A 17,201-nucleotide genomic window follows, 5' to 3' on the forward strand; every position below is an offset into this window, starting at 1 on the left:
TTAAAAAAAAAATCAGCTAAAAATATTAACTGGATCAAAAGTTATTTAAGTTGTCAGTGAGTGCTGGGCCACTCTGTATATCATTAATTGTAAATTTCATTCACAAAACATTAATGAAAATCAGTGATCCCATTACAATAACTTCCCTTTTATATGGTATTTTAAATCAATGTCAAAAAGTTTTTATGATAAAAAGGATATTTTTCATGAAGTTATAGTAGTGTAAAGTAAAAAAAAAATAAAATATAAAATATAAATTTTAACAAAAAAGAAGCATGTTATTAACTACGGTTGACATTTGCACATAGAAGATTAAAAATTTGGACATTTTTTTTTTTAATTATAGTACGTAACATAAGATTTAATTTAACATACGTTTGAAACTCGGAATATTTTCAAAATTTTTGCTCAATAGTTGCTAGTTTAAATTCCTCCTTGTGGCCGAGTAAAAGGTCTGATTTAAAAATATGTATGTACCAAGTAAATATTTTTTCCTAGTGTGTTTAAAAAAAAATTGTCTTAGTACGTTATTTTTTCAAAAAGTTGACAGTTTTAACAAAAAAAAAGTTTAAAAATCGTAATATTTTGTAGGATTTTCCCCATTTACTGAGAACGAGGAAAATTTTTTCAATTTTTTTTCATGGGGCATTGTCTTCAATTAGATTTGATTTGAGATCATTTGACGAATCGCTGAAAGAAATAGATTTGGTGAGAGCTGTGGTGATAGACATAAAAAAAAAGAAACACACTATAATAAAATATAATTGATTAAACTTAAAGTTTTGGTTGTTATTCATACGAAGGTAAATTCAGCGTGGTGTACTATTCTATAAATAAATTAAATATTTAAAATAGGTTTAATAAGAAGAATCAAACTTATGTATATCTAATAGTCCTTAATAATATCTTGATATAGTAATACAAATAAAAAAGCACTAACTAAAGAACAACTCCCATGTTGAAATTTATCATAAAGGTTTTTCATTCTGCATGATAAAACCATTTGACCGCCTCTGCACCTGAAATGCTATAAAAATCATAAAAATTCTCCACACTTATGGCAGTGTCTTCAGAGTTTTATTTATTGAAGATCGTTATATAAAAGAATTTTTTTTATCTCCAAAACATGTCTTCACCATAAATTAATTTTATCATGCGAGGGGTCTATTCCCTATAAACCCTTATGCATACATAAAATACGAGTTGTAACAGTGAAATATCACGAATTTTCTTATAAAAATTCTTATTTATAAAATTTTACCTTTTAAAGATTATCATCCCAAAAGTGAGATTTTTCAGAATATTATATGCTTATATTTTAGAGTATATAATTCATTCGATTATAAGTCGTTGTAAACAGTTCTGTTAATTGATTTTAGTCAGTCCTTTTAAAACTAGATGGTTCTTTAATTACATTATCATGGCGAATATTTTTAAACGTTATCGGTTCAAAAAAATACAATAAATTGTACACCCAATCGTGTTATGAATTGGTAGAATTTATTAATTTATAGTACAATAAAGTGCCGTATTTAAAAAAAAAACTTTTTTTCTGATTGTCTTTAAGCGTCAAACAACTGTAACTCATTAAAAATCTATAATAATACAAAAAGATTTTTTAAACAAACATTTTATTTTTCAATTGAATAAATCTGATGATATAAATAAATGCTGTTGTCATTTGAATATCGAGAGTGGACATGAGTTTAGGGTGTAAGGAATAGTAGCGAAAATTTTTTTTTTGTTGAAAGAAGATAAACGAAGAACTATTATTGTTAAAAAAGTAAAATAATGATTAGCTTTAATATTTTTTAAAGATAATTCGTGAAGTCTAGTTAAGGAATCGTTCTGTATATTTGTCGTTTTCATTTCAGATTAGCCGGAAGCGCCAGATTACTTTTCAATATTGGGGGCAAATTATCTATGGGATCTTAAGGTCTTCTATATCCCTTAGTGTAAAGGGATGATACCCCCACTTGTGTGCGAAATAATGAAGAAACCCTCGCTCTCAATGATGAATACTTTTGTGGAGGGGCCTATTGGAAACTATATGAAGGAGTTATAGTAGTCACAAAAAAATAAATTTTCAACATTCCTAAAATAATAATTCAAATATTTTCAGTGTTTTTTTTTGTAAGAAATGTTTAAATTATGACCATTGTTACGAACCCGTATTGTTATGACACAACACCACAATAAATATAATTTTCTTTATAACATGGTAAAATTAAAATTTTTATTGAAATGTCATTTATTTAAATAAAAATGTTGTATCTTTGGTCAGTAAAATTTTTTTTGAAAATAATAATTTATCTAATAAATTCTGAAATAAGTGGTTTTGTCTAGTTTCTAGCAACTAGACTTCAAGTAAACTAAATAAAACTATTTCTGATGATAAATGTATTAATTTTATTCTGAAAAACTGTCAAAAACTTAATGGACTATTGTTGGCTTTCATTAGACCATACATAAACATTAGAAATGTTTCTGTATTGTACATCACAAATAATTCTCATAAATAATTTAGGATGACAGTTTATAAAAACAATAAAAGTGAATTATATATATTTATTTATGTTTTGTATTTAGCATTTTTACTATTTATTAAACGTTAACCTATTTGTGATTAATTTTTAGTATATTTAATGTTTATTAAAGTAACAATAAAAATTTGCTTAAATAGTTTTACGAGTTTTATAATATCAAAATTGTACTTTCATATTTTTTTACCATTTATAGAAATAAAAAATTAATAAATAATTTACCTTAATTATTTTATTGATAATTTTTAATAAACTTATTATTTTTGCTAATAAGTCAAAATCTTTACGGAAATATTAACATCAAAATAATATGTTTATTTACTTTTAAATTAAACAACTTTTTTCATTAAATAACGTCACGTTGACTATATTAAAAATATTTTTAATGGTTTAACGTAAAATAATTTCATTATTAAAATTATAATTATTTATACATTTATTTTTATTTTAAGGTATGTATTAGGTTTTTGATAGAATAATTAGTATTTTAACGTTTGCTCATCTATGAATAATTTAGTTATTGTTAACAGTTGTTTCTTATTAAGGATTGAATGAAAACTGTACATGATCATCATCATTTATATATTTTAGTGTATATTAACGACATTGAATTACGCTACTTGTTTTATAAAAAGTATAAGGCTCAATGATTATTAGTAAAAAAATATCTGAATTATAAATTATTCATTATAAAAACAATAATTTTTTTTTTAATGTCATATGAAAAAGAAGTTTTTACTGCACCATAATATACATTAAAATTTAAATCATTATAACTTTTAATTGTTTTTTATTATAAGCGCAATATTGTTAAATGTTTGTTAGGAACTTTAGTTTCGATGTATACCATCAAACGAGCCAACTAGAGGTGGTAGTTAAACTTGGAACAGTTAAATATTTAACAGATTTCTTCACATAATTTTTGTGAATATATATTTTATGTTTTTAACAATACTTGTAACACATTTTACTAAGATGTGTAGAATGATGCAACTAAAATGGTAATAGATATTTAACTTCATGGAGTTTAACCATCGACTTATGTTGCTGAAAAGCTTATGGTTTTACTTTGCTGTGTTTTATGTGTCACTTTACAAGATTACACCGCTCCTACAGGACTGATTTTGTTCAATGATATGTCAAAAGATCACAAAACGTATTTAGTTATCAACAGAATAATACGAGCAGTTGTCGTTAATGTTCGTAATTAAAAGTAATGTTACAATAAATTAACTGTTATAAAACAGTCAATATTGATATTTTTCGTTCACTTTATACTGAATACTGGGCGAATTATTGCAAAATGTTTAATACTTTAAATATTTGGCTAGCTGTCGATATAATTTTTTTTGAAAATCCCATCAATATTCAAGGTACTGTGGGGGTTTAAAAATCATATTAAAATATTTTTCATTTCAATTTTCGATAATGTTTCAAAAAACCTACCCTCTATAAATTTGAATTAAATTAAAGCTAATATAATGTTTTTTAAGATGAAAAAAGAAAAATAACCGAAATCACGATTTTTAGGATTTATTGGACCTAAAAAACAAAAATTATAAGATTTGTTAAAATTAATCGATCTTTAAATTTTTTTGTATAGCTATGGAACATCTACATCATTCAAAGATATGTCTTCTATTTTATCGATCTGTTATAATAACGATAATCATGTAATTTTTAGTAAATAAGATAGTTTTTTTTATATAGCTCTAACTATTTTTAATTTGTTTCAAAGATGCATCGGAGCGTTTTATGACAGTGATTTTAATCACTGTCAGATATCAATTCAATACTTGAATATAAAAAAAAATCTACTACTCTATATCACGACTGTAATTGATGTGAAACTGAAAATGATACTAATTTTATTAGGTATTTTTATGAAAAACTATTAGTGACAATCTTTTTTTGCTTATCAATGCGTTAAAAGATTCAAATTTCATTTAACGAAAATATTATACTTAACGTTTGAAAAAATATACTTTTATTTCCTGTAAATGGGGAGATATTTTCTCATTTATTCCAACAATTTCAATTGTTTGCTTATTAATTTTTGATTATATTTCAGAAAATCTGCATTTTTTAAATAATTATCTTCGTTCCCAATAATGAGTAACGTTTAAAATAAGTTATAATTGATTTGCGACTAACAAAATGATAAATAATTTACTTTGGCCTATTTTCAAATTACATTTTGGTTAAAAGTGTTTTATACGTTAATCACAGTTTTTATATAGTTTACGCGTTATTGATAATTAATTTATCAAATAAATTTATTGGACTACTAACTAGGTGAATTATTTTCGTAATTGACATTTTCAGTTAATTAATGTACTCTGAATAAATACATGCTAAATACTCTAATTCTAACTGAATTATCAATATGACTTTTACTTCTAAAACATTGATGTATAAAAATAATAATGATTATAATATAATAATCGTATAATATAAATATTATATGTTATTATTAATTTTTATGTTTTATATTCCGTTTATACACGTCTATAAAATATGAGTTGTCACTGAAAATGATTCAACAATGAAAAAGATTAGACTAATGTGAACTACTAGATGTTAGTGTTTTAAGGCACCACATAAATTGTGACCAGTCTTAAAAATTTTAAATTGTTTATTTTATTTCGAAGGTTTATATAAACATTACTATAAAATAATAAAGAAAGATTATAATATGATTGCCATTGGTTATATAATAAAATCAGTAGCATGTTCTCAAAACATTTTTGAAGGAAGTTTTGAAAATTTCGCATGGAATGGGTGATACGATCATGTTTTATACGTATTTCTTGGTTCGACGAACAGAATTTAACAACGAGATCAGAATTAGTTTATATTATAGACATAGAAACACAGAGCCAACAACATAAACATATATAATCTTACAGAATACCGTTAGGAAAGATGCGAGGTGACAGTAGTGGACACATACAATACAATCGCGTAACATCTAATTAATCTTATTTCAACTAACTATTGTAATTTATTTCTAAATTATTTGAAAATATATTCGCCATAAAATAATTATGGTTGCGTGACTGGTATAATAATTGGCAACTTTTTAAAATTTTATTGGTATCGAGGAGTTTTGACCCAGGACACCCAAAATACGGAATACATATATTGTTCACGTATACAACTAGAGAAATTGAGAGAAATTTTGTAATTGTATTAAACTTTGAAGAACAAAAATATGTTACCAAATAACTTTTTTATTTATTGTTATGAAATTAACTAACCTGCAACGATCCATATGACTATCAAGTTTCCTAAAATAGCTACGGTTAACATAGCTATAAAAAGCGTTATCCATGTAAGCTTATGCCACCAGCTAAAACTATGTGATGGTTCTGAAATAGGATATATACAATCATGTAGTCGATCCTTAGCCATTGTTCGTTTAGGCATAGTCAATTCAGCAGTGTTTAATGTGGTTCCTAAGATACCCAAAAGTGTGGAAGAATTTGACGACTCGAGTTCTGAAGTCGACTGACCAAATTCTATTGAGAGTACCATCATTGTGCAATTCCTCAGCAAGTTTTCGTTTACTCGATCTTCCATTGTGTAATTATAGATGTTGCTATAAAATAAAAAACGTTGTACGATTGTTAATTTCGATATTCATTTAGGTCGATAAAAATCTATCACTAAATGGTATTTAAATCTTAGATTCAATGTAACTAATTTTATTTTATTTTCTATGGCAAATGTATCTTTAACTATTTATCGTAGTACTTAATTTAAATAAACAGTTAAGTTCATAGAAAATACTAAACGTATTGGATATTGTACTATTACAACATGTGTTACAATTTATTATTTATTATGTAATAATAACATCCTAACCTTGTTTATTTTAATATGTATATTAATTACATATACATGCAATCAAAAATGGGCAGGTTAATGGAAATAATTAACTCAATTAAGGTTAAGTATTAACAATATCGATAAATTAACAGTTAAAAATTACAAAATTATAAATTTAACTAGCCAAGCTAAAAGATAATTATTTTTTTAACTTATCTAGCTTAAAAAAAGTTTATTTCATTTAAAATTGAAATTTTTGGCCAAAAATAATTTTTTATTGGTCGTTGATGCGAGGAAAAGCTAAGAATCGATTTTTCTAATTTTAAAACTAAATAGGAAGAAAATATTAATGACAAAATATATTTTAAAATACACAACATTTTTTTTATTCATATTGTAAATTTTATATTGTTTCTACTTTTAAGATTATTTATTTAAAAGAAATTAGTTAAAATCACACACACACACACACACACATATATATATTGGATTTTCTAATTTATAATGAACAACACTAGTGTAAATAACCTTCAAGTTCAAAAATCCCATCTCAAAAAATTATATTTATTGTTAAATAAATATAATATTTAGGATAGGGGACAATTATTTAACTAGTTATTGCCCACCTTTGCATATAATAACATTTATACATATTACAATGTACTGAATTATATACTTAATAAGTTAATATTATTCTAACTTGAACGTTTTATTTCTTATTATATAAGTTTTTAATTTTAGTTTTAGTTATTATTGAGGTGGACATAATGCCCATGCCTTGTTGGTCCATTGTGAACACCTCTATCATATAAGTTTCTATTAATATAACAATATGATTCAATGAAATAATAAAATATATTGATCATAAATTAAAAATGAATTGTTATAACAAGCTGAAGTATTCTAATTATATTTTGTATACATATCAGACAAACTTCGTGTTATTTTCTTACTGCACTTGAGTTTATTCAGTAAAATCAAATCATGTTGTATATTATTTCATGCATAGACGGTATCATTCACTCTTTAAAATAAATGCACAAATTTTTCATAAATATATGTATTAGAAGTTTTTAATGTATACAATGTCAGGAAAGATTTGGATTGGTAGTGATAAAAATGTTATATTTGTGTACGAATTTCTGATATTTATCGTCAAAATTATACTACTTATGTGTAAAATTAAAGCGTATATTAAAAATATCATATTGACGTATGGGAATTTTAGGATCATTATTATCAAACGAAATTCAATACATAATTTGTACGTTTTTTACTCTTGGGATACGTATGCGTTTGTAGATCATTTCATATTTATGTTAATATAAAGTGCTTTTTACGCATGAAAAACTATTCAATAATCTACAAAATATTTAAAAAAATTCGTATGCTCAAATCGAGCTGAACTTTTACTAAAATAATTGAATTTTGTATAATTTACAATTTTTATTATATTATAGTACACAACTTTGGGGGGGTGTCCCAAACAAATTGTTTATTCAGCATGTCTCAGATCTAATTTATAACGATTAAAAAAAAAAAATGCTTTGAACGTAAAAAAAGTTTTAGTAAAATGTTAATTGGGTCATATGTTATAAGCGTTGTCAGAAAGCATGTAAGCCACCTTGTATGTATACATAAAAATTTTGTTAGATTTTTAGTATTTGATTTTTATCATACAAAAAATATAATTTATGTATCTTACGTTTATCGAATTGTAAAATAAAAATGTGATGTATTTCTAAAATAACAAATTAGATTTAATTTAGAAATAGAAGCATATTTATTGTATTGACATCTATCTATAAGGAAAAATAAACTTTTCCAATGAAAAAGTACGACGATCGTACCAAATTTATTGCTTGGCGTAATAAAATAAATATGTTCTTTATTTGAGGACCATGTGCTGCATGTTTTAGTGTTAACACGTACAATAACGATCTAGAATTTGACACCTCATATAATGCCAGAGAATGTATCAATAATTCATATTTATACAGAAGGGAACAGATCCAACTGACAACTTTAATAACTTTTTAAAACAATTAAAATTTCGCTATAACTATTTTTTATACAACTTTTGTATTTTTAAAATACAAATGTGTTTAGTTTTATAAATAATTTTGTAATATATATATATATATATATATTTTTATAGATAAAATGTTTGAACTGAATGCTTATAAATTTATAAACAATTTTTTTTTTATTTATCATTGAATTTATAATTTTTAAGCATGTAATTCGCAATACACTTAATACGATAAAATTTAAAATATTATTATTTAAAAACTGTATCATTTATTTGATTTTTGATGAGAAAGTAAAACTGAAATTTTTTTTTTCTAAAAATCATTGAGCTATAATGACATAGCTTAAAGTTTTAGAGGAAAGATTTAAGTACTTGATAAATTACACTCACTGACACAAAATTTTTAGATGATACTATTTCTAAAAAAGTTTAACACATGATTTATATTTTTAATCTATAGAAGTATACGTAATCTTGATTTATTGATCAATGATTATACAAAAATAACTAGTAGCTGTTAGTCTGTTATAACTTATATGTACCATTTATAATCCATTAGTCATAGATTTAAATGTATATGATTGTGTGAATTTTTAAGCAATTCTAAGAAATATATATGTCAATGCAATAAATATATCAAATATAATATAATGATTAACACAATCGATTAATAAAAGCAACGTTAGTGATAATTTTGCATATGAAGGTATTAGATATCATATAAATATCACAAATAAAATGTATAAAGTTACAGAAATCCCTTAGATTATTATATATTTTTATTATACATGTTCAATGTAAAAGACAAACCAAGCTTGATTATTTTATTTTATTTGAATTCCGTTCGATATTCAATATCTCTGTCCTACATTTTTTCAAAATTTATTTCTTTTAAAAATAATTCTAATTGTATATAAAAATTCTATGCAGCATAATTATCATATCTTTATTAGCGAAGAATAAATAGTGAATGCGTTTTCTGATTACTTTTCCAGCGTGTATTATTATAAAATATTTTCCTATTTTACTTCTTCACTTCCTTACGTTCTTTTATGTATCCATTATCTAATTGTCATATATCCTTAAAGGATGCATTTAAAAGTTTAGATGAAATTAAGTTGAAATTTATGAAAGTTAATATTTTAGTTATTATTATATTCATTGCAAATTAGTTTTACCTTTTGTAATAAAATATCTATTTAATCTTTTACTTTTTACAGGTATTTTTCTTGTTTTGTGAAAAAAATCTTTTATATCTCCTATTTTTAAGAGGAATTACTTAAAAATTACAATTTTTATATTTTTTAATGATTAATATTTTATTTCTAGTTATGTATAACCCAATAAAGTCTTGCTTAATTTATTTTTATTCTGATCGTAAACAAATAATAAAATATAAAAATTATTTTTCTACAACCGTTTATGTAATTTCTGATAATGAATGATATTATAATGATTATTATAAATATATTATTATATTAATATTATAATATATTTATTTCAGTTAATATTTTTTATTAACAATTGATTGTTGTACTTCGATTTTTACTTTTAAGAGTTAATAATATAAACTTAATATAAATTAAAGTATTGTAATTTTTAGACTAAGTTAAAATAATATATTTATTAAGGTATTACTATTTTTGACGATAAAAAATGATAAATTATCGAGTGTAAAATATTTTGTTTTTAAATTTATTTAAGAAAAACATAAATAATTCTGTTGTGGATAATTTAAATAGTTTTAGCATTAAATTTTCATAGTAATACATTTTCACATACATTATTCCCTCAGAATTTTAAACTTTCGACAGAATATGATCGCTGAAATTATTATGTAAAGTAATAATACCACTATATCCATTATGACTATTTTGAGTTCATAATACAGTAATATAATCATAATATAGTAGAATATTTAAGGCATGGTTACATGCATAACCCAAATTTAATTGGATTTATTACTGTTACTAAATTTGTTTAAGTTGTCTTAATTCATAATTATAAGATATGACGTATTTTATTTGCAATATGAGAATATAGAATAAATAGTATTTACTTATATCTATATAAGTATATATTAATTAACTCTATAACTTCGGATTTTCAAATTTATTGACTACAATAAAACTATATATTAAAAGTTAATAAAACTATATTTTATGATGGTTAATATAGTCCTAATAATTATACAGAATGATTGGTTTATCATAAACCTCTCGATTTTTCGCAAAATAAATAAAATATTGGAAAAATAATTTTTGATTTATTTTAGCTACATTGTAACTAATTCTTGCTTTATCAGCTAATAATTACTTTTTAAAATTATCCCTTATAATTTAAAGGTTTCTAAACTTTATTTGTTTAAATGGCGAAAAACATATTTAACAAGCTTAAATATTGGAAATATTCTAATCAAAAATTAACATCAATAACAACTTTGAATAGTATTTCGGACGTTATTAACAATTTAATGTATGACTTGCGGCGATTTAATTTAGTCAATATTTTTGAAAAACATTGAATAGAAACCTAAAGTTATGATAAGCGTTAACATAGCATACTTTTTTGTGCTATATTGACATATATATATTTAGATTCGATGTTATTTAGTTTTTATGCTCTTTTTCAAATAATATAAAATTCATTTGTATGCTACGTACGACAGTACTTTTGCATTAATATCATCTCTATTTTTGTAACATTTTAGCATTTTTATCATACAATTCTAATTTTTAATATGGTTGTCGTTTGTTTGAAATTTTCAGAAGTTTATAAATTATAGTAGTGATATGTTTCTTAAAATGTTCAATATTTTCTATAAATTTCTTATCCATGTTTTTTATGTGAAGGAATTTTCGTTATTTAAAATGTTCATCTAAATTCCATATTTCTAAAATAAAGGAAATTTTACTGAGATAGACTCTTTATTATAACTTAGCAGATTTTTATGGTTGAGCACATCGATTCATCGTATCTGACTATGATAGTTGTATTCATAAAAAAGATAGGCGTTAAAAATCTACTTTTCAGCATATGACACATATAGTAAATATCATTTGTTTAGACCAATATTCTTCAAAATACCTTTCAACTGTTTTACATTATAAACTATTGAAAATAAATATATATTTTTTGGGCATTTAAAATAAATTTTGTTTGATTTAGTATTTTATGGTAATTATTTTCTTATTTTTGGTTTTTTTTTATACAAATTAGGTAATTTTTATCTCGTACAAATTTCATAAAATTTTGAAAAAAGAATTTAACAACTCTTTTATTAGTTATAGATAAATATCTTATGTATTATGAGTATTATTGTAAAAATACCTATGAAATAAACAATTAAAGCAAAATTATTAATTATAATAAAATTGAAAAACATGTTACAACTCGGTTATATGTTTTTACAGTAAATTTTCTTCTTTCTGTTTTTCAAATAATTTTTGCTGAAAAGCTTTCTATGATGGCAATATGATCTTTCTCTAAAAGAAAAACTCTTATTTAAGATTAAAAGTATTTTCCAAATTCTATAAAATATCAAATATTTCTAAGTGTTTTTATGATTGACAATAAATTTCACAAAATATTACCGAAATTATTTTCTGTGATGTAAGTTATATATTTCTCGTTACTTACAATACTTCTTAAAATTTTCTGAACTTATATGTGATGTTAAGAGGTTTTTTCACAATTTTTTACCGTACTATTACTATTATTTTTCATTAAATATTTCACATTTCATTTTATCTACTTTGTTATTTAATATTGTCATCATCATCCCCTTAGCATCTATTCCAACTATTTGGGGTCGACTCTACCTCAGAATGGTTTAACGAAATTTTTATACGGGCTGTTGATCTGATGTAACCTCATTATAGATTACGGAGCCAGTAAGAGGGCAAGGCATGTATCACTGTTAAAGTTCACTTTGTTATTTAATATCATTGGTAAAAATACTTCCATACCCAGTAGTCCATTAATTATTAAATGTTTCACATAAATTATCTAAGGCTCGAAAAGTAAAAACATCATTTGTTGTATATTGATTTGTATGGTTGGGTTATTTTTGTTCTAGTAGTACACTTTTCTTTCTGTGATTTATTATCAAACTTATAAATATGTCTAAAATCAAAGAACCGATTTGTTTCTGCAACTGAACATAGATTTTAATCGAAGAATAATAGTGAAAAAAATCTTAAGAATATTAATTTTTCATGTTCAAGTTGTTCATGTTTTCGTATTATGTGTTCATAATGTATTATTTTATAGATTTATTTTATATTTGAGAGTGATTTTGATACTTCATAATCCTGAGTAGTTCGTAAAACAGTAAAAAGATAAAGATAAAAAGAAAAAGTAAAAATTCTTATTAAATTAACAACAACTATACAGAATGTCAGTAATTTTCCTTTTAAAGGTGCAGTGGTATTACTGCAGTGTCTTATCACTAGCCAGTGAGTTGATTTTTTTTAAGGTTACTTGAGTGTAAAATATAGTGTCGATGAGATCGCTCAATAAAAAGAAAGCGAATGAAAATTAAAAAATTGTGATATTTATTAACAGTTATACATAATAAATAAAACTTTTAATTATTGAGTCTATTAAAGTGAATTCGGATGACGAAAAATAAATTCAATAATAAAGAATCTTTACATGCATATAGTTTGTGAATCTGAAAAAACTAAAATGATCATGTAAATTTTGTGAACGTGGGTTATGGAGCATATTATGATGTTTATCCAATATGGATAAGTACCAACGAAATGATAACATGTAAACAATTTGCATTCCACCAACGAAAGTTGCATCAAAAGTATTGTCCACTAGCAAATATCGCAACAATTCACCATGAAATGTAATTTAAAATGTAAACACATGAACTTAACAATGATGTAACAGTTACATGTGAGTAATTATTTCTAATATCAATTTAATGTACCATAAATCCTATAATATACATATTAACTGGTATATTATACCCAACTGGTATAGTTTATATGTATGTATATACCAGTAAACTGGTAGTGATTTTATTTCAATTAAATAATTTAAAATTAAAAGAAACCATTGACTTAATAACAATGGTGGTACCCGGATACAACTAGGAACCAAGAGTCAAATGCAACTTCTCATTTATACTGTAATTTCAATAAAAATAACATATATTTGTTATTTCAATAATTATAAAAATAAAATCAACGTTGCAAAGGTTCAAAAGTATTTATATAAAATGTGTATACCATTAAATCTTTAAAATGTCGGTTAAAAATTTTATGAAGAACATATTGCACTTTTAGATAATAATATATTCACTAAAGAAACATATGAATAGCAAAGAATTAAGAGACTTACAGAAAAGATTCAAATAATTAATTTTAATAAATCTGTTTTATGGAATTAAAAAAGATTTTAGTGATATGTCATGCTATCTTTTCGGTACCGTGAGGACTAGAATACTATCAATAAGCAATATGAAGTGGCGAGAGGGTAATAAGCGACTAATTGAAAGAGTTTGACATCAATATATGTTCATATCCAGAGTATTGTGTTGTTATTCGTTTAATTGTGACATTCGTTCTCGATAAATTGTACAAAATCGATGGATCCAGCAGACTTTACGCAGTGTCGTTGTTTTTTTATTATGCTGACGTGCAGTAATGTGTAATTATAATAAAGAATAGATTTTATGTAAGGCGAGATAGCACATTTTTTTGTAACTTAAATTATTTGAAAAGTTTACATCAGTTACAAACGAAGCGTGCCCAACGCTTGTTATAAAATTTTCAAAATACATTGTTTAAGCCGTTGCTAATTCATTCCTAAGCACTGATTTAAGTTTTATTGCAAGATTATAATAATTTAATCTATCTAATAGCAAATCTCAATTTGAGAAAGGAAAGGCTATTTATTATATTGTCTAATTTCGATACATTTAATTATTTGTAAGATCATTTATTCAATTTAGACATTAAGAATAAATTTGTGATTATGTAAAGAGAATTTTATTATAAATTTTATAATTTTATAAAATTATAATATTTAGACTAATTTTAGTCTAAAGAGATATACAGTCGACAAATTTTAATTTTATTATCAATTTTATTTATTTTATAATTAACAAAAACAAGACCTAACTTACCGAAATATCATTTGAGTTGTTGAGTCAAACACTATCACAATTAATTTTGACGTTTATTTTTACAAGAATAACAATAAATTAATTGATTAGATAATTTATTAATTATAGCAAAAATACTATTAATGCTAATTATTATTAGTTGAACTTCAATATTCTATTCATGAGGATATTGCCTCAATGAACGAGATACTATGGAAAATGGAAGAAAACTTTAATTAGTGTCATTAAAAATGTAAACATTATTCTCAAAAAAAAGTTTAAATGCCCATATCTAATATAATTTATGTGAAATATTTGTATATTTTTATTTAATTTTATGTTACAAAATAGTTATAATTTTCAAAATCTGATCTTAACAATATTTAGAGACTGAATAAAAAAAAAGTGCTATTATTACGATTATTTTGATGTATTAAGTTTATTTTTCACATTTATAGCCATTATATCAACTAAAAGTGACAATATTTTAGTATTTTTTGAATCCACCTAACATTCTTTTTTAATATAGTAAATAATAAAAACATAGACATTAATAATAAAAAAGTTGTAAAAACAATTCAGCGTTATTTTTTTTTTCAAATGCTGTTAAGCTCAACTTTAAAAGTCCATATCAAAAGTGTAACTTTTTAAAATGATTCTAAATTTTGCACAAATTTTCACCATGATACTATAAATGTAATTAAGGGATATTGAAAAAACAATATAATTTTTTTTTTTTAATTTTACATGAAAATTACATGAAAAAACCATAAATTAATAAATACTATAAGAAACAATAAAATATGTCATAAACATTCTGATACCGTCACATATACGTGATCATATCTCACATTATTATTGTAACGTCGACTAGGCTTATATTGTTGACACAGTGACACACGTATTACTACAGGAGGCAAACTGCACACACAAATACTTTTGTAATTCACGGCCACTGTGTCTAATACTAATATCCTAAACGGCAGTTGACTTTTTACCATAATCGCAACCATTACTCTTGTCTTATATTTAAATTAAATTATCTACCACAGGAAGAGTGTGCGTGTGTCGTCGACAGCTCCCTGTTGGATTTTTATCATCTCTAGGTGTCCAGTAAGTTGTACTATTTATTTAATATTTCTTTATCTAATAAATATTTATATCGTTGTTAACCAAAAGTGTTAACAAAAGTATATATATATATATATTGTAGTTCGACCCTTGGTAGTTCCGCTAAGAGAATATAAATTAAATAGGAAACTTCAGTACCTAAGGTAGATATAGCCTAGCTAGCTACTCCCGTTGGTCCCTTAGAATACTGTTAGCAACCTAACAGTTCCATGACTCAAATTTTATCGATCTGTGTTATTAATTGAAAATTATTGATTGGTTTTTTTAAATAAATTGAAATAAAACGTATATAAAACAAAAAAAAATTATTTTATCACTTATTATCGATATCTATAGATTTTAGGGTAAATAAAAAAAGTCTATCATCGAATTTTAATGAGAACCATTATAACATTATTATTCTTCCTCTTTTTCCTCGCCTTAATCCCAACTACATGGGATCCCTTAATTTTAAGTTTACTTGAAACAAAGGCCGCATTTTGTTTTTTGGGATATTTTTGGTCAAAAATACTAAAAAAACTTTGAGTGACCACTAAAAAATTGTTTAAAAATCTCTAATTATCACAAAATGTCTATTTTAACGTATACAGAGTGATTTTTTTATCATAACCCACTCAATTACTTATAGAATAATAATAATTAAAATTTTTTTTTTCATTATTATCTTTAGTTACACATTATTCTTGAATTATTAACTATGTAATACTTTTTAAGTTCATCCCTTATGCCTGGTAAGGGTGTCAACTTTGTTTTTTTAAATGGTAACACATATTTTTAATTTAATAAAATGTTTGAGTTTTTAATTCAATAATAAATGGCATTTGAATTTTTAATAAAACTTAATTTGTTTATTAGATATAAACATTTAAAGTTTCAAATTTTTGAGTTAATATATAGGTATAATACACAAGGGATTACAAATACTGGTAGCTAATTGGTTATTTATGACATCGATATTAGCAGGTACATAGCATTGTTATTATCAATGATAGTAAGGTACATTGTTGTGAGTTTATAAATACACTAACTAACAATACAAAAAGTATATCTATTGATAGTCATAATTGATAATATTTTAAGTAAAAAATTGAGTAAAAAAAAATAAAGTATAATATTGATAATAAACAATCCTTGACTGTGTAGCAATATCATAAAAAACCAATTAGCTACCAGTATTTGTAATCCCTTGTGTATTATACCTATATATTATAAATATGTAGTTATTTATGAGTTTTCACCTAACTTAAAGAAGCCATGGTAATATACATTTTGCGTATTATTTGAATAATAATTTATTATTTATTATATTTATATTAAGGTGTCCTACAATGTCTACCATCTTTAAGTATTTTGATATAGCGAATATTTTGCGTTACTTTTATATTAAAATAATTTTTATAGATTTGGAGTACATTAAAAGCATATTTTTTATTATTTGTACTTAATAAGAAAAAAATATAAATAAACATTTTTATTTTTTAAAAAACATTTAATATACCCATATTTGCTTAAAAATAAAAATAATAGCTTGTCGATAACTACT

General features: G+C 23.6%; 1 protein-coding gene across 4 annotated transcripts in view; it reads right to left on the reverse strand.

Annotated features, from left to right (window-relative positions):
* LOC126903020 (tachykinin-like peptides receptor 86C) overlaps nt 1-17,201 on the reverse strand; it is an 85,741-nt gene that overhangs the window by 57,675 nt on the left and 10,865 nt on the right. For all 4 annotated transcript variants that reach the window (XR_007703402.1, XM_050680918.1, XM_050680917.1 and 1 more), the window contains exon 2: nt 5,804-6,144. Coding sequence is in view for 3 of the 4 variants with exons in the window: in XM_050680918.1 (XP_050536875.1) it covers nt 5,804-6,125 (322 nt within the window). In the remaining variant the exon portion in view is untranslated. The remainder of the gene's footprint in view (nt 1-5,803; nt 6,145-17,201) is intronic.

This window comes from Daktulosphaira vitifoliae, unplaced genomic scaffold (assembly GCF_025091365.1).
Source record: "Daktulosphaira vitifoliae isolate Bord-2020 unplaced genomic scaffold, ASM2509136v1 Scaffold_3, whole genome shotgun sequence".
Classification (NCBI taxonomy): Eukaryota; Metazoa; Arthropoda; class Insecta; order Hemiptera; family Phylloxeridae; genus Daktulosphaira; species Daktulosphaira vitifoliae.